General features: G+C 44.3%; 1 protein-coding gene across 2 annotated transcripts in view; it reads left to right on the top strand.

The window, feature by feature from the left end:
- Nucleotides 1-25200, top strand: part of PIGU (phosphatidylinositol glycan anchor biosynthesis class U) — a 91657-nt gene that overhangs the window by 53442 nt on the left and 13015 nt on the right. The window contains exons 8-11 of one of the 2 annotated variants that reach the window (XM_059407969.1): nucleotides 11872-12026; nucleotides 13666-13809; nucleotides 17086-17210; nucleotides 24685-24827. In XM_059407969.1, the coding sequence (XP_059263952.1) occupies nucleotides 11872-12026; nucleotides 13666-13809; nucleotides 17086-17210; nucleotides 24685-24827 (567 nt within the window). The remainder of the gene's footprint in view (nucleotides 1-11871; nucleotides 12027-13665; nucleotides 13810-17085; nucleotides 17211-24684; nucleotides 24828-25200) is intronic. The other variant, XM_059407968.1, reaches the window with a different exon arrangement.

Here is a 25200-nt window from a genome sequence, read left to right as displayed (position 1 = left end):
CTGAGAACACACGCGTCTCCTCAAGAGCAAGTGACCACTTGCAGGTCTTGCGTGGTCCAAGTTCATTCTTAAAAGAGAAACATTTTGTGAAAGTATACAGGGGACAGTGCCGTGATTCAAACCAAGAAATGTCTGATTTCAGAGCCTTTGTTCTTTTTTTTTTTTAAGATTTTATTATTTATTTGACAGAGTCAGAGATCACAAGTAGGCAGAGAGGCAGGCAGAGAGAGAGGAGGAAGCAGGCTCCCTGCTGAGCAGAGAGTCCGATGCGGAGCTCGATCCCAGAACCCTGGGATGATGATGACCTGAGCCAAAGTCAGAGGCTTTAACCCACCAAGCCACCCAGGTGCCCCCCCTTTTTTTTTCCTAAAGATTTTATTTATTTATTTGACAGAGACGGAGATCACAAGTAGGCAGAGAAGCAGGCAGAGAGAGAGGAGGGCAGAGCCTTTGTTCTTTTTTTAAACATTTTTTTTTTTAAGATTTTATTTATTTATCAGAGGGTGGGGGGAGAGAGCGAGCACAGGCAGACAGAATGGCAGGCAGAGGCAGAGGGAGAAGCAGACTCCCTGCTGAGCAAGGAGCCCGATGTGGGACTCGATCCCAGGACGCTGGGATCATGACCTGAGCCGAAGGCAGCTGCTTAACCAACTGAGCCACCCAGGCGTCCCGAGCCTTTGTTCTTAATTATAAACACTGTTGCTAAAACTGGGTATATACCTTCATTTATTGAAATAGGCTATCAACTTGTCATTTTAAGTGACTTATAATATGTTTTTGTGTTGATGTACACAGTGATACATGATTAGCTTGTTCTCTGTCCTGTTTGGGGAATTCGAGATGTGCCCTGGTTGTCACTGGTATAAATAGTAGAGTAATTTGGTTTTCTTTAAGTTATTTCCTTAAGGTGTATCCTCCAGCTGACTCACTGGACCCAAAAGTGTGAGAAGTTTCATAGTCCTTATTACATAAGATTGGAGTGTTCACCAGAAAGCCTGAGCCAATCCGTAGTGCCACCATCAGCGTCTAGAGTGCTTTGAATCAGGGGCGCCTGGCTGGTAGTCGGTAGGGCGTGACTCTTGATCTCTGGGTTGTAAGTTCAAGCCCCATGTTGGGTGTAGATATTACTTAAAAATAAAATCTTAAAAAAAAATGAAATGAAATTCAGTGAACCATTTCCTCTCAGGTTGCCAGCACTGGCTCTTCAAATTTGACTTATGATTGCTAGTCTACTAGATGTATCATTGCACTGTGAAGTTTTGCTTTGTTCTCGTTCTTGATTCTGTTGAATCCAAGAATTTTTCCACATAACAATATGCTGTTATGCTGTTTGCATTTCCTTTATTCATATTTACAGTTCATTCTTTACAAAGTCCGAGCCCTAAGAGGAATGCATATAACCAGAATTGTTGTGCCACTAGTTATCAAATAAATACTATTAAAAATATATTTATTTGTATGCATGAACTGACTAAAAATTAAAAAAAAATTTTTTAAAGATTTTGTTTATTTATTTGACACACACACACAGACAGCGAAAGAGGGAACACAAGCAGGGGGAGTAGGAGAGGGAGAAGCAGGCTTCCTGACAAGCGGGGAGCCCGATGCAGCGCTCGATCCCAGGACCCTGGGATCATGACCTGAGCCGAAGGCAGACACTTAACGACTGAGCCACCCAGGTGCCCCTTAAAATGGTTTGTTAAGCCAATTTCTAAATAAATTGCCTTTTGTAAAATCATTTTTGTTTAAAACTCATATTTCCTCCTGACATCAATAGTCAGTACAGCTGAGTCATGGAATTGAGTCAGTCACCTTATTCAGTCTCTTCTCTGTGCCTCAGAATGGGGATAATATAATACTAGTTACTGCAGAGGGTTAACACATCAAGTAGTAAAACAGAGTATAAGAGTTCATGGAAAGGACATGGTCATCAGTCTGAGGGTATGTGGGGTGATAAGAGAGGGAAAGAAAATAATTCATTTTCTAGAGTCAAAAAAACTATAAAAACTAGTTTGTACTTCTTCCTTTGATACTATAAACCTACCTCCATTCTTCTGGTGGAAATCTCTAGAGGGTACCGAAGGCAGGTTGCAGACAAGCTAATGTCTGATCAGTGCCAGAGGCAAAGTTGTTTTTCTCTTCCCAGGAAGAGACCCAGGAAGGCTTCAGGGTCAAAGGCAGGGGATGCTGCATCCGGATCCCTGGTGGGTCACTTATGAGAATGGTAGCTTACGCTCATCTCTTCCTGTCCCCACAACTTTATTTCTGACCTTGACTTATGGCCTGGTTTCAAATTGGAGAGAAGCTAAACTGTTATGATTTGATAGCATTCAGAATAAAATAGAGTCACTTTAGGGCACAGCACCTAGAGGCTACATTGAAGGATATGCCAAGTGCATAGGACCTCCAGGCTGAAGCTATGGGGCTGGCAGAGGGAGGCTGATGGTGCAAATTGGGAAGTTTCTTGTTCCCTCCTTCCTTTTGCTTGGGATTCCTAAGTCTTGGGCCCCCCTTCAATGGCTTGAGGTTCTAGTTTGTTTGAAAGAAAGTAATAGAAACCAGGAGGAAATAGCTTATGAGTGTTCTTATGGTTTGTGCTTTAACCCAATCTGACCTTCTTTTGTCTGAACTGTGTCAGAAGTCCTGTGATTTCTATACTTTCTGGAGCCTGGAGCAGCAGGTCACATGATATTAACTTGCACCAAAGGAGCCAGACCCAACCAGGTCTTCTTTTCTTTTCTCTTCCATCCTTTCTTTGCCTTTCTTTCCTTTTTTTCTTCTCTTTTCTTTCTTTCCTTCTTTCTTTCTTTTTTTCTTGGTTCCTTTCTTTCTCTCTCTCTCCCTCTCTCTTTTAATGTTTTGTTTATTTGCTTGAGGGACAGAGTGTGGGTGTGCACTGGAGCACAGGCAGGAGGAGGTGAGAAGGTGGGAAGAGAGGGGCAAAGGGAGAGAGAGAATCCCAAGCAGACTCCACGCTGTGAGCTGAGCCGAATGCAGGGCCCCATCCTATGATCCTGGGATCACAACCTGAGCCAGAATCAAGAACCAGATGCCTGGGACGCCTGGGTGGCTCAGTTGGTTAAGCAGCTGCCTTCAGCTCAGGTCATGATCCCAGTGTCCTGGGATCGAGTCCCACATCGGGCTCCTTGCTTGGCAGGGAGCCTGCTTCTCCCTCTGACCCTGCCTGCCACTCTGTCTACCTGTGCTCGCTCTCATTCTCTCTCTCTCTGACAAATAAATAAAAAAAAATTAAAAAAAAAAAAAAAAAAGAACCAGATGCCTAACTGGCTGAGCCGCCTGGGTGGCCCCCAACCAGCTCTTTCTTGATAACTGTGTCCTTCCCCAAGCCTTCTTTGGGACCTTATCTGGAATTTTCACATCTTACTCTCTTTCCCCAGCAACATCCTGTTGTCTCTGCTGCTTCCAGGAGGGGGCCAAGGCAAAGGTGGCAATGCTGTTAGCTTCCTTTCTCTTTAGAACAGATGACAATGAGTGTGCGTGAGTGACCATGCAATTGCAATGAACTTTTCCACCAGCTTTGTTGCCTCTAATATACCTATCATGTAAAAGACATCTCTTGGGTCTCCTCCTGTTAGTCTAAGAACTTAGGTATAAAAACTTTGGTTAGGTTTCAACCTCCTTAAGAGTTTTGAAATTTTTTTCCTGCTAATTGACTTTTTGCCTTTTTCACCATATCTAAGAAAGAAATGGTTTTTGTATAGAAAATTCTTTTCTTTTTTTTTTTTTAAGATTTATTATTTATTTGAGAGAGAGCATGAACAGGAGAGGTAGGGGGAGAGGAAGAAAGAATCTGAAACAGACTAGGCACAGAGCACAGAGCCCGATGCGAGGCTGAATCTCACGACCCATGAGATCACAACCTGAGCCGAAACCAAGAGTCGGATGTTCAACCAGTTGCACCACCCAGGCGCCCCTAGAAAATGCTTTTCTTCCTAGTGCCTTAGAGAGTTGGGGGAGGGAGATAATTACACATTTCTCCCCTTTCTTGTTACAGTTAGGCTTTTCTTAAGCAGTCTGAGAACTCTCTTACTTCCCTAAATTTCTTTATAAATTAGCAACCATAAAACTTCTGGGACATAACTATAGGTTATATTTTTCAGGTTGAGAGGATACAGACTATGGACCCCATCTGGCCCACAGAGGTGTTTTATTCGACCATGCTGTTTAATTATTTTAATTAGTTGTCAGCATTTTAAAAATTCATGTTAAAAATTTATATTTCTGGCTTCTTTTAGAAAATTGGGAGATCTGTCTCCTTTAGACAAGGTATGCCGTCTTCACAGTTAGGCATAGGCCCTGTGTTTCATTTCTATTACCCTTCACTCGTTTGTTACCTACACGGCTCCTGTAGAAGTTTGAATGTGTGTGTGTGTGTGTGTGTGTTTATGTCCTCTAAAAGGTTTAGAAACAATGACCAACCCAGTGTCAATGAGTATCCTTGGGGTTCAGATTGTGACCTTACAATTGTGACCTTACATTTTTACCCATTAAAAGAAATGAGTTTCTCAGAGAAATGGCTGATTCTGTGTTAGGGCAGGAAATACATAGGATAATCCTAGACCATTGTAAGACCAGATAATAAGGAAGCTATGAAAGGCTTCTAGGGTCATCTCAAAAGAACTCAGGATTCAGCTTGAAGAGGCTCCTGCTGACCAAAGATGGACAGTTTGAGTTTCGTTAGGATTAGAAGTGCAATGGATTGAAATCCATAATTACACTTAAATCCAGATATTCATAGTGATATTAAAAAGATCAATTGGCAGTTGGTCAAATTACGAGAATTGATAGAGAACCAATTCATTACCTTTCTGAAAACTGAAACGAAAAGGAAAAAATTAAGCATTTATCCTGTCTTTCCTATACCATTAGGCAACCATATAGTAGGTGAGCTACTGTATATTTCGGAGCTTGCAAATGGAGACAGATTGATAGCATAGCATCATTTTCCAACACTAGTGGATCTAGGCATTGAGTGTTAATAGCTACTAACATGAAAAACAAACAAAAATCAGGCCTCCTGAGAAAAGAACACACCACCACCAGGGTTTTGCCAAAGGGATAAAATCTGAAATTGATCACGCCTCAGGATCCAGCTGCCAACTTGCAAGAAATACTGAAGACAAAGACAAAGTATGTAATTAGCAAAAACCAAACTGTGGGAAGTTCTAGGTTAAATACAGGTTCTTCAACCTATGAATTGTAGGGGGGCATGAGTGGAATGAGTTGGAGGATCTGTAAATTAAGAGACTTAAAAATTGGGACACCTGGGTGGCTCCGTCGGTTAAGTGGCTATCTTCGGCTCAGGTCATGATCCCAGGGTCCTGGGATCGAGTCCCACATTGGGCTCTCCTTGCTTAGCGGGGAGCCTGCTTCTCCCTTTGCCTCTGCCTGCCACTCTGCCTGCTTGTGCTCTCTCTTTCTGACAAATAAATAAATTTTTTAAAAGAGAGAGAGAGACTTAAGTTGTATTAAATTTAAAAAAAAATAGACAAGGGATGTACATTTTGATAGAAAACCATTAAGAAATGCAAGGAAGTGAGTACTCTACAAGCCAGGATCAGTGGTGACTTTGGAGGCAGGAAGAGACTATGTTTGGCGCAGGGCACCAGAGAGAGAGTTGGAGAGTGGCAGGATAGTTCTTTGTTATAACCGTATGGATGTTTGTCTCATTCACTAGGTTATGTATTTGTTTTATGTGGTTTTCTGTATTTTGTATTTTATTTTACAATGAAAAGATTTTAAAAAATTGATCCAAATGTTTAAGGCACCATTCTCCCAACTCTTCAACTTAATCATTTCATTTTAAGTCAGCATTTGCTATTGAGAAAAAAAGGTGGGGAAAATGAATGCTTATCTGCTCACTGGGAACTGTGCAATGTGGACTTCTAGATTAAGTTTGGCTCCAGGGTTTATAAATAACAAGCCATCAAAGGAAGGATCACTTGAGTTTCTTTTTTAAGCATTTCACCGGCGTGCCTCACTTGGTGTAATGGGAATGGTCCTGAAAGATTACTTAATCTTTAATCAGACCCAGGTTTTATAAGTAGATTCGGGAAACATTCCACATGACATTGTATTCTCTGTTTCATAAAGCAAACCTGACCCGTAGACCAAGTCTAAACAAAGTTATACCTAAAATTTAATGCCTAAAATATGTGAAATGTAATTTTTACATCACAGATTTGCCGGGAAAAAAATTGGTTTCCACTCAAGCATCGACAGTAACACTTAAGGTCCAATAAAGCCCTGAGAACATGGCAGCAAACCAAAATTGGGGGGCTGCTAATGGATTTGTGAAAAGTGAAACCTTGTCTTCTGGGTCTGTGCTTAGGACTCTCCTCAGAGAGTGGCTTTTAACAGTCTACCTGATCAGTTCTTCATGGCTGTCTTTTTCACTTCCCTCCTCCCTTCTTAAATACCATTAAGCAGGGAAGAAGGGAAAAACAAATCAAAGGAACATTTTCACTTTTGAGGGTTTTTTTCCCTCCATCCCTGGGCTGTGGTTTCCTCCCTCCTTTGCTTCCTCCCTTCCCTCTATGCTAGAGGGCAGTGTTTTTCAGGAAGAAAGGACGAGGATGATCCCCTCTATAGGGAACTCAGAACCTGAAGTGCCTTCTTCTTTGACTTTATCTGTGGATGTCTCCCCTTTGTGGAATCCATTTTCCATCCCTAGAAAATACAACATTCTCTTGAAACTTTGTTGTTTTAGAGCAGCATTGTCAATAGAACTTCTTGGGATGGTGGAAATGTTCTGTATCTGTATATTGTCCATTGTCAAAATTATAAATAAACTTTAAAAAAAGAAGTAGGTGCAGTTGAAGTATTCAAAAGAAATGGAATTGAGGGGCACCTGGGTGGCTCAGTGGGTTAAGCCTCTTCCTCCAGCTCAAGTCATGATCTCAGGGTCCTGGGATCGAGCCCCTCATCGGCATTGGGCTCTCTGCTCAGCAGGGAGCCTGCCCTTCTCTCTCTGACTGCCTCTTCCTGCTTGTGATCTCTCTCTGTTAAAGAAATAAATAAAATCTTTTAAAAAAAAGAAATGGAATTGGTTGAACTATTTTTTTTTTTTAAAGATTTTATTTTGGCGCCCCTGATTGAACTATTTTAGAGATGCTTATTGTACTTGCACAAAAGGGGTATAAGAATCTAGGAAGGCCTCGGGCGCCTGGGTGGCTCAGTGGGTTAGGCCACTGCCTTCGGCTCAGGTCATGATCCCAGGGTCCTGGGATCGAGTCCCGCATCAGGCTCTCTGCTCAGCGAGGAGCCTGCTTCCCTCTCTCTCTCTCTGCCTGCCTCTCTGTCTACTTGTAATCTCTGTCTGTCAAATAAACAAATAAAATCTTTAAAAAAAAAAAAAAGAATCTAGGAAGGCCTGTAACTTCTTCCCTTGGACATGGTGCCCGAGGCTTCATTCCTAATCCATCCTCTAACCTTCTTGGGAGGATTTCTGGTTGCCTGGTGTGACTCCAAGGACAACAGATCTTCGCCTCTGGGATGTTATCATACTGTCATTTCTGCCTTGAGTGAAGCTTTTTTAATTTAAGTTTATTATTAATTTTTTAGTGATCTCTACACCCAACAAGGGGCTGTACACCCAACGTGGGGTTCACAACCCCGAGATCAAGAGCCACATGTTCTTCCAGCTGAGCCAGATTGGCTCCCCAAATGAAGCTTTTTTATAGTGGGTAACTGAAACAGCTAAAAGGGGAGGGAACTGGGACTTAATGGACCTTCTAGAATGATTTGTGTGAAGTGCTTTGTGCCTACTTGCTGATGAATATTTGTTTAATAAATTTGTTAAGTATACCAGAATCTGGTCTAGAACTTGCTTTCTTTGCAGCCAGAGTCTAGAGCGGGAGCTAACCCTCATCCACCTCAAACTTATTTCATGGCAACCACTAAAGCAACTGAACTGCATACTTCCAAATACTTAAATGTATGTTGTGTAACTTTCACACACCCCACACACACAAAATCCAATACTAATATTAGCCCATTGCTCACATTTTTCTGGCTTTGACCTAGAAAAAGGGGTTTCTTTAAATCAGTTCTTGTTGGGCGCCTGGGTGGCTCAGTGGGTTAAACCTCTGCCTTCGACTCAGGTCGTGATCTCAGGGTCCTAGGATTGAGTCAAGCATCGGGCTCTCTGCTTGGCGGGGAGCCTGCTTCCTCCTCTCTTTCTCTCTGCCTGCCTCTCTGCCTACTTGTGATCTCTCGCTGTCAAATAAATAAATAAAATTTTTTAAAAATCAGTTCTTGTGTTCTTTTGACAAGCCTCATCTTTTTGAGCCTTTCCTTCCTTTCTTTCTGGTACCGCAAGACGTCCCAGGCTCATCTTGCATTTTTCCTGTCCCATCCCTGGAATCAACTGCTTCTTCGGGGACTCCTGGTTCCTTTTATTGGTGGATGCTACTTAGAAACCCAAGGTTATAGGTATACTTCTAGCAAACAGAGCTATGAAATTACATGCATGTACACTAACTGCCCCCCCAACATATCTGTAATTCTCTATCTTTCTGTCTCTTCCTACCAGTATCTGTTTATACTGATACCTGTGATTCTGTCCAATACCACAGAGTTCACTTTAGAGAGTCTTCCTTTTCCTTGTGTATAATTTCTTCCTCTAATGCTTAGAAGCCCAGCTTTCATTATTTGCAGTTCATTTGCTAGTATGTTCAGTTCTAGAACACGCGCAAAGTTGTTCTAGAATTGCTGTGAGAAATACCCGTATCAGAGATATTATCTCCTGACTTGATTATAACATGTACGTGTGGTCCTTTCTGTCGTTAGCATGACAGTGTTCTGTCAGGTTACTGTTTCTCAGAATCACTCACTAAGGTTAGTTGTTTTCTTCTCCTGTGTGGTCCTTCAGCGTAGTTATCTAATTTGTGATGTAGTTAAGCTCATGTATTACTGTTTGTATGATTTGGGATTTCCCCTACACCTTGGTTAGTTTTAATTTTTTATTATGGGGTATGTGAAAGGACTAAGAAATTGCTATGGTTCTAAGAATCAACTACACAAAAAATATATTCAGAGAAATATTACCCTACCTTCATCCCCGCTATCTTGTTCTTTCCTTTTTCCTTCTTTCTCTGTCAGCCTAAGTAACTGTTTTTAGTTTCTGATTTATCCTTCGTGTGTTTCTTTTGTACAAATGTGCTTTGCTTTTTTTACTCTTATTTCCTGAAGGTCACTGCCGATTGATACATAGAGATCTTCATTCTTTTTTACAGCAGCGTAGTACTCCATTATATGGACATACCTTAGTTTGTTCAGCTTTTTCCTTTTGGGAATTTAGATTGTTTCTACTATTTTACAGTCACAGTTAATGCTTTATTTTTATTATTATTATTATTTTTTACAATTAATGCTTTAATGAGTAACCCTGTGTGTATGTATTTTCATATTGTCAGAAAGGTATCTTCAAGGTAGATTTCTAGAAGTAGAATTACTGATCCATAGGTAAGTATATATGTAGTTTTTTTTAGGTCTTTTCACAGTTCCCTCCACAGGGATTGTACAAAATTTTTATTCCCACCAGTAATGTAGGATAGTGCCTGTTTTTCCACAGCCTTGCTAATAGAATGTATTGTCACATTACAAAATTTTTGCCATCTGATTATGAGAAATGGTATCTCAGTGTTGTTTTAATTTGCATTTCTCTAAATAGGAATAAGTTGGAACATTTTTTCATGTTTGTGGGTTACCTCTTCATTTTTTTCCTCTTCATTTTTCTGTTGGATTTAAGTCTGTTTTTCCTCAATTTTTAAGAATCCTTTATATATTATAACCCTTTGTCTGCAAATATTTTCTTCCAGTTTCTCATTTGTCTTTTTACTTATGGTGTTTTTCTTTTAACAGCTTTTATTTTTATCAAGATACAATTTACATAGCATACAACTTACCTACTTTAAATATATAATTCAGTGATTTCTGGATAGTCACAAAGTTGTGCAGCCATTACCACAATCAGTTCTAGAACATTTTTATCACCCAAAAAGAAACCTCATGCCCATTAAGTAGTCACTCTGTTTTTCCCCAATGCCTCTTCCCCCTCTAGCCGTAAGCAATCAATATTCTGCTTTTTGTCTTTATAGGAAATTTTATATAAAAGGAATCATACAATATGTGGTCTTTTTTTACTGATTTGTTTCACTTAGCATGAGGTTTTCAAGGTTCATCCCTGTTATAACATGTATTAGTACTTCATTCCTTGCATGTTTGTATTTCTATATGAACTTTAATCTTGTATAATTCCATAAAGAGCTTGCAACATTTTTATTGGTATTGCATTATTACATTGAATTTATAAACTAAATTTGGAAGAACTGCCCTCTTTATAATATTAAGTCATCCTAAACAAGGACAGGGGATATCTGTCCATCTGTTCAAGTCCACCTTAGTGTCTTTCAGTAGTGTTTTAAAATTTTCCATGAATCGGTTTTTACACATTTCCTGTTAAGCTTAATTCTAAGTTCTCTTTTCCTTGGTGTTACTGTAAATGTGGTTTTCCTTACTATTGTGTCCTCTAATTGTTTATTATTAGTGCAGATAAAGGTTATTTGTATGTTAATTTTGTACTCTGCTCCTTCACTGAATTCTTTTATTGCTTGTTATTTTTGTCATAAGTTGTTGTTGCATATATCTAGACACTAATATGATTCCTTATTTTTAACCAGTTTGTGTTACATATATTAATAGCTTTTCTTATGTTGAAATAACCCTGAGTTTTTGGAATAAATCCAACCTGGTCATAACCCAACTTTATCATGTTTTGCTGAATTGTGATGGATAATATTTCATTAGCATTTCTGTATTTGTGTTGGTAAAGGGTTTTGGTATAAAGCTTATGATATTTGCTGTGAAAGAGTTAATGTAAGATTAGGATAACCTGCTTCTTGAATGTTGGTAGAACTTTCCTGTAAAACTGGCTGGGCCTGCTCTTTTCTTTATGGGAGAATTATTCATTACTAATTCAATTTCTTAAATGTTTATAGGACTGTTCTAATTTTCTGTTTCTTGAATTAGTTTTTCCATAATCTTTTATTTCATGCTTTAGAAAAGTTAAAAACTAATATAATGAGTACCTTTTATTTAGATGACCCAGTTCCTATTTTGCCACGTTTTCTTTATGTAGATATATAGACTTTTCTTCTTTTTTTCTTTACTGACTCATTTTCAGGGAAGTTACAAATTTATTAAAAATGTGCTATTCGTATTTCCTACTTGGTTACTGATTTTATCTGATCTACCATTCTGATGATGGTTATGTCTATTTTTCTTTTGAAGACCTGTCCGTGTTGGTTTTATATATTTTTAGACTGTGTTATTAGGTACATACAAGTTTAGAGCTGTTACATCTTTCTGATGAAACTTTCATCACTATGGAACATCTTTATTTTTGCAGTTCTTTATACATTAAAGTTTATTTTATCTGGTAACAGTATAACTAGACTAGTTTTCTTTTGGTTAGTATTTACCTAGCATAAGTAAATCCTTTTCAGTCTTTTTTTTTTTTTTTAAGATTTTTTATTTATTTGTTTAACAGAGAGAGAGAGAGAGACAGTGAGAGAGGGAATACAAGCAGGGAGAGAGGGAGAGGGAGAAGGAGGCTTCCTGCTCAACAAGGAGCCCGATGCAGGGCTTGACCCCAGGATCCCGGGAGCATGACCTGAGCTGAAGGCAGATGCTTAACGACTGAGCCACCCAGGCAACCCCCTTTTCAGTCCTTTGATTTTCAAAATTTTTCTGTGTCCTGTGCTTTGCAGAAGGGATTTTGGAGTTTAAGCTGATACTTTCCTTCTGCCCTTGACATCCCTAAATAGACCATTTTGCCTTCTCTCCTAGCGGCAGTACATACCTGTGAAAGTGAAGAGCAAAGCCTTCTGGATCTTCTCTTGGGAATATGCCATGATGTACGTGGGAAGTCTAGTGGTAATCATTTGCCTCTCCTTCTTCCTTCTCAGCTCCTGGGATTTCATCCCTGCAGTCTACGGCTTCATGTAAGTAATGATTTCATTAGAAAACTCTAGAAGCTAATTTGTTTTTCTCAGCTCCAGCTGGAGTCAGAGGGTGAGCAACCACAGGGAGCATCTCGACACAGTGGTCCTTGGACTTCAGCGTGCACCAGAATCACCTGCAGGGCTTCTTAACACCAGATTTCTGAGCCCAAACTCTAGAGGTTCTGATTAAGTAAATTTGGGATAGGAACCAAGAATTTACATTTCTGACTAGTTTTCAGGTGATGCTAATACTGGAACACACTTCGAGAACCACCTTCAATCTAGTGAGATTAAAGATCACTCTCTAGCAACATCTGAAGCAACGACCAGCCTCTGCCTGGAAGGGTTTGGTTCAGTCCCCAACAGGAATGGATGTATTCCTCTCCTGCAAGAGGGTCTCAAACAGTTTTAAAATAAAGCCACCTCCCATGCACCAAACTTGTAGAGAGAATCAGAATGAAGTATGAATTCTGCAGACATTTCCCAGTGCTCTCTGTATGGTATGCTGAGGAGGATGGTCGCTGCCCAGACCTCAGGGAACATACAGCCCAGTTAGGTGTTAGACAGTTAAACCTGTCAGGGTGGGGAAGGTATATGGAGTGGCAGACTCTGCTTTGGGATTCTGGACTGCTAATTTGTGTTAAATCCTGGTGGAGCATGACTATTAGCTCTCCATTCTGTTTCTTAGATAGGAATTTGTATTGCTGGTAAAAAGCATTCCCTAGTTTTTTGCTGACCCATAAACGGTGGTTTTTTTGTTTGTTTGTTTTGTTTTGTTTTTTTACTGTATTCTTTATTTCATTTTACAGAAAAGGAAATGTGGTCACAGCAGGAGGCAAAGACTTGCCTTGGGTGGAGGCCTTGGGGTCAGTGAACTCTGACCATGAGCCAGGGCATATTTCTCCCTTCTCTGTGCTCTATTTGTTGCCCTTTTAAAATTGTGAATTGACCTTAGTTTCAGCTCTGTTTTTTAAAATAAAACATATCATGTAAATTTTTAGAAGAGCCAGAGTGACAACCAGTCTTTATCTGATATAACTAGACAAAAAGTTTTCCAGTGAAACCCTTTTTTCCTCAAATGAAATCTGGGATCCTAGCTGGAACCTGCTGACGCTTCTGCAAGGCCCCAGAAGTCACTGTGGTATCAGGCCCTCGGTTTCTGGCTCCTGCCTTGTGGCTGCAGAGCAAAAATGGGGAGCAGCAGGGTCTTGAGCTTGCTCCTGTAGAGAAGTCTCTGGAATGCCCCCAAATAGAGATTGTTTGCTTAAAACCCATTCCTCTTTTGTTACAGTCCTGAATATCTCCTAAATTTAAACATATGTATTTTAGTCCCTAAAAGAAGGACTGGTCTTTTGAGTTCTAGCCTGAATGCTGCCTCATTTCAGATCTTTGATGCACACCAGAGTTTGGTTCAGCTGATATTTGTTAAGGGTTATTATTTTCTGTTTCTCTGCCTCTTGTTTTTATTAATTATCTATATCCAGGGTGCCTGAAGAGCGCCTCACATCCTGATCTCAGTGGGGACAGTCATCCTTGGCTGCCCAGTGGTGACCAAAATCTTTAGGAGAAGACCAGGTCAAAGCAAACCATTTACAATTTGGCTTTCTTTTTTTCTCTCCCTTTGTTCTCTTCATTCCAGACTTTCTGTTCCAGATCTCACTCCAAACATTGGTCTTTTTTGGTACTTCTTTGCGGAGATGTTTGAGCACTTCAGCCTCTTCTTTGTATGTGTGTTCCAGATCAACGTCTTCTTCTACACCATCCCCTTAGCCATAAAGCTAAAGTAAGTGGTTGGACCTGCTGCTGCTTTGTCCATGAGCCATTGGTAGTCTTACCAGGTGCCTTTCTAACCGGGGAGCATCTGCTGTCAGGGTTATGCCATCTCTGTCCAGGGGACCCTGCCCTTAATGGGCCCCGGTTCCCATAGCCATAGCCAGCAGTAGAGCCACACACAAGTACAGGCTGCAGGAAGGATGCTTCGTAGCACCCTGGTGTTTCCCCAGGCTTCACTCTGAGCCCATGTGCTACTGAGCCCACTTCTTATTTTGGATAAGAGGAAGGCTTTGGTGTTGGAAGATGTCTTTGGAAAACATGGATCTTGTTGGGTGTCCTCCATCTGTATCCCAGGGACAGTGGGGACTCAGGATGTATTACCTGTAGCTCTGTTTAATCTTCTGATCGATGTCCTTCAAAAAGCTTGTCTGTGGAGCTCTCTTTTATAGTGTAAGAAAGCTAACATGTATTGAGCCTGACTCCAGCCCAGCCCTTTTTAGGCTTTTTTTTTTTTTTTTAAGGTTTTTATTTATTTGACACAGAGGTGAAGTGTACAAGTAAATGAAGAGTATAAGTGCAAGAGCAGCAGGCAGAGGGAGAGAGAGAAGCAGGCCCTCCGCTGAGCAGGGAGCCCAATGCGGGGTTCCATCCCAGGACCTTGGGAGCACCACCCGAGCTGAAGGCAGCAGCCCAAGCGACTAAGCCACCCAGGTGCCCCCTTTTTAGGCTTTCTGAAAAGCATTTCTTGGAAGTAGGCATCATTTTATTATCATCACTTCCATTTTATAGTTGAGAAATGGACATTCAGAGAAGTGGAACAATTTTCCCAGAGTCACACAGCTAGGAAGTAGGGGAGCTGGGATTCAGACCTCTGTTTGTTTATCTCCAAAATCTATACTCGTCTCCCTGCACCGTGCCAAACTCCTGAGAGAGATCACTTAGCATCTGGAAATTGCTCTCTATTTTTTTTTAAAGATTTTTATTTATTTGACAGAGATCACAAGTAGGCAGAGAAACAGGCAGAGAGAGAGAGAAGGAAGCAGGCTCCCCGCTAAGCAGAGAGCCCAATGCAGGGCTCCATGCCAGGACCCTGCTCATGACCTGAGCCGAAGGCAGAGGCTTTAACCCACTGAGCCACCAGGCGCCCCTGGAAATTTCTCTATTATCCTGGCTTCAGAGAAGGGAAAACAGGCGCTGACACATAGTCCAGATGATGGTCCTGGGTGCCTGAAGAGCCCCTCACCTTCTGATCTCAGTGGGGGCAGTTGTCCTTGGCTCCTGGTCCAGGGAGCCTAGAAGGGAATTTGGTTTAGAGTTCAAGAGCCTGAGTTCTCCGTTCTAACCTTCCTGCCAGTCTTCTTGGCCAGTGTACCAATGCACATGGCTCCCATTCTATAAAAGCTCAGAGCTCATGCCTCCTTCCCGTAATATAGCCTTGGCCTGGCATCTGACAGAAAACCTTCCTTGGCCTTGCAGTTTCCAGAACTCTGGCAGCCTTGCCGAGCCAAGCTCTCCAGCCGTCTGTTGTCCCCAGTCGCTGCCTTTGTTTTGGTCAGGGCTAGCCGCTGGGCTGAGAGAAGCAAGGAGCCCGGAACACTTCTCCTCATTCTGTGTAGCCCGTTTCATTGTCTGCATGTGAAAGACCACAGGTGGCTCCTGGGTACACAACTGCACCACTGGCATGTGACCCCCACCGCAACCTGCCCCTGGTCAGGGCTTCAAGGGTGTAGGGACAGACAGAGAGTATGAAGTGACCTCCCCTGTTGTCGCCCTCCTGAGCCTGGAACGGAAGCTCTACTAACTCTCCAGCCCCCTGTGGTAATTGCTTCCAGTGCCAGCCTTGTGGGAGCAGAGCCCTTCGGGCCGCCTCTCTCCAGACAATCCTGCAGGAGGTTTGGGTCTCCATATTTCTTGTCACTGTATTTTCACAGGCCCTTTCATAGAAATGTTGCAATTCTTTCTTACCAGCTATCTAAAAAGTCCACAGCCAGTGATTTGGCTTATCTTTAGGAAGATGCTCACTGCGCTAGCTGGACCCTTCTAGAGCCTACAGGACTGTGAGACTTCGCCATGCTGAGTCTGAGGCATTTGCTGGGTAAAACTGCTCAAGTGTTTAGGGTGTGTACATGTTTGTCTCCACATCTCAGACTGACACCCACTGAGTCACCCTGACCTTTGACCTGCAAGACAAGAATACCACTAATCTCTGAAGAAAACCTTAATGAGCTGGACACCCAGGTTACTGCGCAGAAGCAGGCCATATGCAGTTGTTCAGGTACAGCTGAGGAGGATGTAGATCTGGCCTCTTCTGTTGGCTTCCTTTTAGCACTTGGTCAGCTCTCGGCGGAACACTGGAGATGGAGCTCTGTCCCCACCCTTCCTGTCGAGAGCTGTGATCGGCTAGGCACTCAGGAGAACAGTACTGGTGATGCTTAAGAGTTCTGGAAATAAACAGCCCCACTGCTTACTAACTCCCCTACCTTTTCGGAACTTCCGTTTCCTCGTCTGCCAAGTGTGGGTGACGGTACTGCCTACTTTGAGGAGTAGCCGATGCACAATAGGGATCACACGTGATGGCACAAGGGAAGGGCCCCTGGGACGGAACTTGGCAGAGTGAGGGTTTAGGAAATGGTAGCCATTTTTGTTAGTTTAAGGTAGCAAGATCTTCCGGCACCTAAGGGCTGAAAAGCTGCCTTCAGCAATCAGTTCTCTTTCTGGAAGGGAGTTCTTCATAGCTAAGCGTCTGGAGACTAGACTGACGGTACTGTCAGAGGAGAAGAGTGTCAGCAAGGAGGCACATCCTGCCCTGGTCCGGTTGTCGGAGAAGCCTCTGGCGAGGGAGAGGCTGCTGGATGACTCTGACAAGCAGCCATTAGAGCCCAGTAATGAAGCTGACTTCATTTGTTTTCTTCCTCAGTGGCTCCTGGGGGAAGGCCCGGAGCTGGGATGGGGGTAGGAGGATGATGGGCTGTTTCTCTAGTGTTTGCTGGGCCCTCACACCCCCACTTCTGGATATCTCTGGGTGTTTGCTGGGCCCTCACACCCCCACTTCTGGATATCTCTAGTGTTTGCTGGGCCCTCACACCCCCACTTCTGGATATCTCTGGGTCCCCACGGTTTTCTGCTGTACTACTCAGTCTGGCCCCCATGTCTTGTGAGCCAGCCCCAGCCTGAAGTTCCCTGGAGAGTATTTTTGGGTTCAAGGGATGGGGTTACGAGTCCCTGGGGTGGACCTGGTTCCTGACTCATCTCTCCCTCTCTCTCTGCCTGCCCTGCCCCTCCCCAGGGAGCACCCTATCTTCTTCATGTTCATCCAGATTGCTATCATCTCCATCTTCAAGTCCTACCCAACGGTGGGGGATGTGGCCCTCTACATGGCCTTCTTCCCCGTGTGGAACCATCTCTACAGATGTGAGTACTCCTACCTCCAAACCTCTGGTGGAAGATTTGTGTCAGCCTGGTCCCTGGATGAAATGGCCAGGGAAAAAGAAATTGATAGGCATTTGCTTAGCATCTGCTGTGCTAGCAGCACCAGGAGAGCAACAGTGACCTGAGTGTCTGTCTGCCTGCTAGGTACGATAGACTTGTGTTGGTAATAATAGTAAGCAGCATTTCGGGGGCGCCTGAGTGGCTCAGTCAGTTAGCAACTGCTTTCAGCTCTGGTCAGGTCATGATCTCCAGGTCCTGGGATCGGCCGGGTCAGCTCCCTGCTCAGCAGAGAGTCTGCTTCTCTCCCTCTGCCCCTCAACCCTCTGCTCGAGCTCACTCATGCTCACTCTCTCTCTCTCAAATAAATAAACCCTTTTTATATTTAAAAAAATTTTTTTTAAAGATTTTATTTATTTGACAGACAGAGATCACAAGTAGGCAGACAAGCAGGCAGAGAGAAAGAGTGGAGGAATCAGACTCCCTGCTGAGCAGAGAGCCCAATGCAGGGCTCGATCCTAGGACCCTGAGATCATGACCTGAGCCAAAGGCAGAGGCTTTAACCCACTGAGCCACCCAGGCGCCCCTCTCAAATAAATAAATCCTTTTTAAAATGCTGCTTATTTTATTTCTAAAAATATTAATTTGAGAGAGAGAGAGAGAGCGGGGCGGGGGGCAGAGGGAGAGAATCTTAAGCAGACTCCGTGCCGAGTACAGAGCCTGTCAAAGACTGAGTATAGATCCCACAACCTATAAGATCATGATTTGAGCAGAAGAGCTGAAACCAAGAGTCTGATGTTTAACTGACTGAGCCAGCCAGGCACCCCAAAATAACCACCATTTTTTGAGCACCTACTCGGTACCCAGCTGGCCACTGTGGTTCTAAGAGTGTTACGTGCATTAGGTCAATTCATCTTCACACCAGCCTTGGTTGAAAATATTGTCACTTAGGGCGCCTGGGTGGCTCAGTGGGTTAAGCCACTGCCTTCGGCTCAGGTCATGATCTCAGAGTCCTGGGATCGAGTCCCGCATCGGGCTCTCTGCTCAGCAGAGAGCCTGCTTCCCTCTCTCTCTCTCTGCCTGCCTCTCCATCTACTTGTGATTTCTCTCTGTCAAATAAATAAATAAAAATCTTTAAAAAAAAAAAAAAAAGAAAGAAAATATTGTCACTTGTTCAAGGTTATGTGATAGGTAAGTGGAAGGGCTGGCTATGAGCCTCTAGCTAGTCCTGTCCAGTAGGACTGTGATAATGGAAACATCCTGTATCTGCATAGTCCAATAGAACAGCCACTGGTGTGACTCAGAAACTCAATTTTTAATTGAAATTTATTTAAATTTAAGAAGTCACACTTGGCTGGTAGCTACTGTATTGGATAGTGGAACACTAGATCTTGGGCTTTGAACCATTTCCCAGCACTGCATCTAAAATGTCCACAAAAGACAGATGACAACACTACCCATTGCCTGCTCTGAAGACCTGTTTGGCTCTAGCCATCCCCTCCCCCAAAGAGGGTGTGCAGTGAGCTACTCCTCCTCCCTAGACCCCAAGTATTTTCCTCATTTGGACTCTTTTTTTTTTTTTTTTTAAGATTTTATTTATTTATTTAACAGAGAGAGACACAGTGAGAGAGGGAGCACAGGCAGGGGGAGTGGGAGAGGAAGAAGCTGGCTTCCCGCTGAGCAGGGAACCTGAAGCAGGGCTCAATCCCAGGACCCTGGGATCATGACCTGAGCCAAAGGCAGACGCTTAATGACTGAGCCACCCAGGTGCTCCCCGCAGTTGGATTCTTAGACCTCTGTGAGGGTTCTTTTCAGTGTAATGAGTTTCCTGAGGGTAGGCTTATGATTCACTCTACTCTGTGTCCCCAGCCCCCCAGGATCAGACCTGACCCACACAGCTCAGCAGGTGTTTCTGGATGGATTTTTAGGCCCCCCCTAATAAAGAAGCAGTATCAGTGGCCCAACGCCACTTGATTCTCTAAACTAAAATGGGAGAAGAGCTGTGGGATTTTCCTTGCCTATAGTGGGTGCACCGCAAGATGTCAAGAATGAACTTGGGGAGGCTGGCTTCAGAGGAAGTAAATCTTCCTTGTTATTTGGGGCTGTCTCGGTGTCAACCAGGAAGTGAAACCAACCAACTGCTAGAAAGAAACTTACCTGTAAGTCGGGGCCTCTGAGCGAAGGTAAACAGCAGAGTGGGCGGGCTAAGCCTGGGCTGCCCTTGCAGGTGGTGATCTGTGGGGCGGTGACCAGTCTGGACTGACCGGGAGAAGGAAGTGGCATCTTCTGCCTGTGACATCCTCATTGCACAGATAAGAATCATCCAGTCCAGTGGGCTCAGAGTCAGCCTGGTGCCCCTCAGCAGAGTGGCCAGTGACAAGTCATGAGGCCACCAAACATGTCAACATGCCCCAGATTGTGACAGGGTGGGTCTTGGGTACATTGATCCTCTTTCCCCAAAAGTAGAGTCCTTGTTTTCTTGGCTGTCTGTCCCACACAGGATACTTCTTGCCCTTGGTTAATCCTTCATCCCTGATTGCTGAACACAGCCTGGAGCCAGAAAGACTTGAATCTGGATCCTGGTTTTCGCATTACTAGCTATCTGTTTTTAGGAAAATCACCTAACCTTTCTGAGTCTCTTGGTTTTTTTATCTGTCAGATAGGGAGAATATCTTCCATGGGTGTTTTAAGTTTGAGAAAGGATATATGTACAGAGAGCACTCCGGTTATCTCCGATAATAATCATGCAGGGGCCCCCTGCGTTCTTCCATGATCAAAGCTTCAAGCTAAGTAGTCAGAGTCACTCCAAGTCACTGGAATAAACATATTTTTTCAAAACTTGAAATAAGCTATTTTATGCCCCTCGGGGTTGAGGCAGAGAAAATAAGGATGAGGTTTCTAGAAACTTTGATGATCTAATCGCTGCTGTAGCTGGCTGGTTGGGCAAGCAGTCTACAGTTCAGCTTGATAGAAGGTCCCACACAGAGCACTGGCTGCCCACCTCGATGGCTGGCCCATGTGGCAGGGAATACTTGTGCTCAGGGTACCCGTGTGGGGCAGGACGTCCATGCGCCTTGCATTCAGCCCGGAGCACCGCCAGCCGAGTCCTCCCGACTTGTGCGCCGAGACTTGGAGCAGTCTGTAAGTCTAGGCTGGACTTACAGTGTGGTTAAAATTCAGCTTAAACATTAGTTGCCAGTGCTAACAGGCCTGCTCACACACACCTTTTTGTTTTCCTATCCCAGCCAGTGGGAGGAGAAGAGGTGTGTGGGCCCTGCCAGGAATGGAGGCCCCAGAGGCTGGGACTCTGGTGCTTGGGGCAAGGATGAGTCATAGGGACACACAATCGTGGTGTCAGGGAGCAGCCTGCTGGCAGAGCCCATGCTGGCCTGCGATGGTCCGGCTCAAAGAGCTTGTGTGTATGTGTGTGTGTGTTTTGTTTTGTTTTGTTTTTATTAACTTTTGTATAAAGATAAAAGCATATGGATTAAAAAACATACAAATCTAGAGAATAATAATAATACAATAAGCACCTTTGAAGCTCCCAGGTTCCTTCTGTGCTCCTCCCAGTGGGATTGGATTCAAGTGGAATTTTTTTTGTTAGAAGATTTCCTTTCTTTCTTTTTCTTTCTTTCTTTCTTTCTCTTTCTTTCTTTCTTTCTTTGAGAGAGGAGAGAGAGAATGAGTGAGCACTAGCGGGCGAGCAGTGGTGCATGGGAGGGAGAGGGAGAAGCAGACTCCCTGCTGAGTCTGACAGGGGGCTCCATCCCAGGACCCTAAGATCATGACCTGAGCCGAAGGCAGCTGCTTAACCCACTGAGCCCTAGAATTTTATTCCTAAACGCCTGAGGCTCAGAGAGGGAAGGGGACTTGCCTGAAGTTTCAGTTTGCCAGTGACAGAGGCAGAGACTGGATAAGCCACCCTGCAAGTGTGGTGAGGACTCCGATTCCATCTGACCCCATAAGTCCAATGAAGGGTGAGCCTTCCATCTCATTAGGCCCAGGTCATCTCTGACATCTCTGACACCTGGTGCCTGGAACAAGCTGTCCTGTGCCCCAGGCCCCCAGCACCGTGTGCTCTGGCGTATGGCTTTAATCCTCTGGCCTGTCAGCCAGCAAGAGTGAGTAGCAGCTCCCTGTTCCTGCAAAGGTCACCACAGGGCAGAAGCCAGCTGGATGCTGGTGACAGTTCCTCCAGGCACATGGGAATGTATCTTTGCAGCTGTCTGTAATTGCAGCCAGGAGCTGCATGGGAGCCTCTCCCAGACTCTGTGCACTTTGTCACCTTCTCGTTGACCTGTCTGAAATCCAGAGTGGCTAGAGGCAAGGAACGATGACCTACCTGGGCGGTCAGGCCACAGGAGTTTTGTTTGAGGAGTAATATATATCTTTTTCAGCAAACTAATTTCCAGGGGTTCAGAAAGAACCGATGAAAGGAGCATCTGACTCTTGGTTTCAGCTCAGGTTGTGATCTCAGGGTCGTGGGATTGAGCCCTGCCTTGGGCTCCACACTCATAACGGAGTCTGCTTAAGACTCTCTGCCAGGGCACTTGGGTGGCTCAGTAAGCATCTGCCTTCAGCTCGGCGCTTGATCCTGGGGTCCTAGGATGGAGCTCAGGGCTCTCTGCTCTGCAGGGGCCCTTCTTCCTCTCCCTCAGCCTGCTTGTGTGCTCTCTGTCAAATAAATAAAATCATTAAAAAAACCCAAAAAACAAAAAACCTCTGCCTCTTAGCCCTCTCCCCTAAAATAAATAAATAAATCTTAAAAAAAAAAAAAAAAAAAAGGAACCACTAAGAACTGTACATAGTGATGTGGGAGTAGAGGAATGGCAAAAAGGTTTGTTCTCCTTTCTTGAGATTGTAACGTGTTTTCTAATAGTAATTCTCAATGCAAGTATCCCTTTTCCCAGACTTCCCGATGGGAGCAAATAAGTCTCAGGAAGGCTTGAGTCAGGGCTTTACCCTCTCAGCTCAGGACAGAAAAGAGGACCCCACAAGCCCTCCAGGCCAGTGTTTCCAAATTGTGGGAGTTCACAGACCACTAATACTTTTTTTAAAACTCTGGTGACAGAGTTGCCAACTTCTTATTTTGCTGAAGACATTAGACTAGTCAACTGCCAGCCATTCATCCCTGTTTCACGAAAGAAAAGACTTTTTCCACAAGAACAACAACCAGCAACAAAGAGATACCTGTCCCTTCTCCTGAGTCTTGAGTTCGAAACATTCACCTTTAACTAGAACTCTGAACTACTTAGTTCTGGTTATCATCACCATGACACAGACCAGTGAAATCTCTGTTGCAGACTGGTCTGGGCCTCTTATTTGCCAAGGGTTTGCAGCTGTAATCCCGTGGTTTGAAGCTTTGGCTGCATATTGGAATCACCAGGGAAGCTGTTACAAAGGACTATGGATGCCCAGGCCCCACCCCTAGAGACTCTGATTGACTCAGACCAGGTGGGGCTCCCCCGTGATCTTACTTTGCAGCCAGAATTGAGCCTTGCATGTGTAATCCAGTCCCCCTTCCGATGCATGAACCCCTGGTATAGCAGTTCTACCAAGTGTCTGTACAACCAAGACAAACAACCTAAATGTTCTGGGAGGTTCCCCATCTCTGAAATCTCCCCAAACTCTGATTTGGAAGAAGGGAATTCCTGAAGGTCAGGGTCAGAGAGGGGAAGGGAACTTCTGTACATTAAGTGTCTGCTGGGATACAGATCCATTGGTAAATTTTTGTTTGTTTGTTTTAAAGGCATTCTTTTCATTAGTTTAAGTAATACTTACTAGTTTCTTTAAAAATACAATAACGTGTAAAGAAAAAGATAAACATAGCATATAATCCTACTGTTAGATTCCCCTTAATAAGTTAAAGGGGGGGGGATCGCAGTGCGACAGGCAGATTAATGCTCCCCTCCCCACAAAGATATCCACATTGTCCCCAGAACCTGTGAATATATTACTTTATGTGGCAAAAGGATTTAAAGTTAAGGATGTTCAGATGGGGAGATTAGCCTGGAGGCTTATCTGCAGGGAGGCCCAGTGTAATCCACAAGGGCCCTTAAAAAAGTAGAAGGGCTTGGAGGCAGGGGGCACGTGGTGGGGATCTCTTCCACAGTTTTGCTGTGAACCAAAAACTAAAGTCTGTTTTCCAAAAAAAAAAAAAAAAAAAAGTGGAAGAGGGAAGCAAAAGAGGTCAGCCTGCTGTGGCAGAGGAAGGACTTACTCTGGCCTTGCTAGATGAAGCGGGAACGGGGTTGTGAGGCTAGAATGCAGGCGGCCCCTCCTCGCTGCGCAGGCCCGCGGATAGCTTCTCCCCTGGAGCCTCCAAGAGGGCCCAGGGCCCTGCGGATGCCTTGAATTTAGCCTATGAGACCCATCTTGGACTTCTGACCTCCAGAAATGTAAGATAAACTATACATTTTTTTTAATTTTTTAATAATTTCTGTACTGAATGTGGGGCTCAAACTCAACCCCAACTGTATACTGTTTAAGCCACTTAGGTCGTGGTGATTTGTTACAGCAGCCATAGAAAATACTCAGGAATACATCTGCGCCAGGTTTTTTGCACATCTTGTTCAATCTCTGTAAGCCACCGGAGGGTAGGCGTTTTAGCCCTACTCTGGAGATGGGGAAACTGAGGCTCAGAGAGGCTTAGTGTCAGAGCAATGACTTTAACCAAAGTATTTGTCTTTCTAAGGCCAAGTTTGGGCACGCTGTCCTGATCCTTCCCCTCCACCTGCGGGTACCAACAGGAGGGTCTGGGCCTCTCAGAGAGCTTCTTCCCTGGTGGGAATTCTGTAATCCCTCTGGGGATGTTGGGGGACCAAGTCAGACAGAGAGGGTATCAGAAGAGTTTTTCAAATCATGTAAGGAAAAGTGAAGGACATTTGAAGAGAATGGCAGGGAACCTAAGACATGAATTAAGGAAAATGGAAAAACGTGTTCTTAAGACCCAGGGCTGTGGCACCGTAGAGATGCTCCGGGAGGCGGCGAGGTGCTCTAATTTCCATGCGTTCCCGCTGCTGTTTCGTCTGTGATACCATAAGGACAGACAGCACCCTGCTTCGGTGGAGGGAAGCGATTACCCTTGGACTCCCAGAGTGGGGGGGTAGAGGGCACTGTCACACTGAAATGCCCCAGTTGAGGTCTCCAGACGCCATCACAGACTCACGGACTCTAACCATCTAGGCCCATCTAGCCCTCTGCACCACTGGAAGGTGCAGAGACCAAACCTAGGACTTCCTACCGGCTTTGGGCCTGGACAGCCATTAACTCAAGGGCACCCCGGGCATCTTGGCACCCCGGAGCCTCTGAGTCTGGGGGCCGGAGGGTTGGAGAGATTTCTGCCTCTGAGCTACACCAGGCTCTGCCTGGGGCCTCTCTGTCCTGTGGGGCCATCCCCCCAAGAAAGGGTGCCAAGAAGAATCGGCATTGGGCTAACTGTGACCGTCTGTCTTTGCAGTCCTGAGAAACATCTTTGTCCTTGCCTGCATCATTATCGTCTGCTCCCTGCTCTTCCCTGTCCTGTGGCACCTCTGGATTTATGCAGGAAGTGCCAACTCTAATTTCTTTTATGCCATCACGCTGACCTTCAACGTTGGGCAGGTAAGAGTCCAGCGCTGCACGGGCACGGGGATTCATTTTGTAGCTTCAGACATACAACGAAGGCCATGGGTTCTGCAAACTAGGTGTTTGGATGTGAGGGAGAGGACCCTTCTTTCCCTGAATTAGCTCCTGGTCCAGCAGAGAAGATTAAAGAAGAGAGCAGTAGGGGGCGCCTGGGTGGCTCATTCGATTAAGCGGCTGCCTTCAGCTCAGGTCATGATCCCAGGATCCTGGGATGGAACCCCCAGTCATCAGGCTCCTTGCTCGGCTTCTCCCTCTCTCTCTGCCCCTCCCCCTGCTTGTGTGCATGCTCTCTCTGTCTCTCACTCTCTATCAAATAAATAACTGAAATCTTAAAAAAAAAAAAAAAAAA

This window comes from Mustela nigripes, chromosome 7, assembly GCF_022355385.1.
Source record: "Mustela nigripes isolate SB6536 chromosome 7, MUSNIG.SB6536, whole genome shotgun sequence".
In the NCBI taxonomy this organism is placed as follows: domain Eukaryota; kingdom Metazoa; phylum Chordata; class Mammalia; order Carnivora; family Mustelidae; genus Mustela; species Mustela nigripes.
Note: the sequence above shows the minus strand (reverse complement) of the source record. Positions and strands in the feature narration are given on the sequence as shown.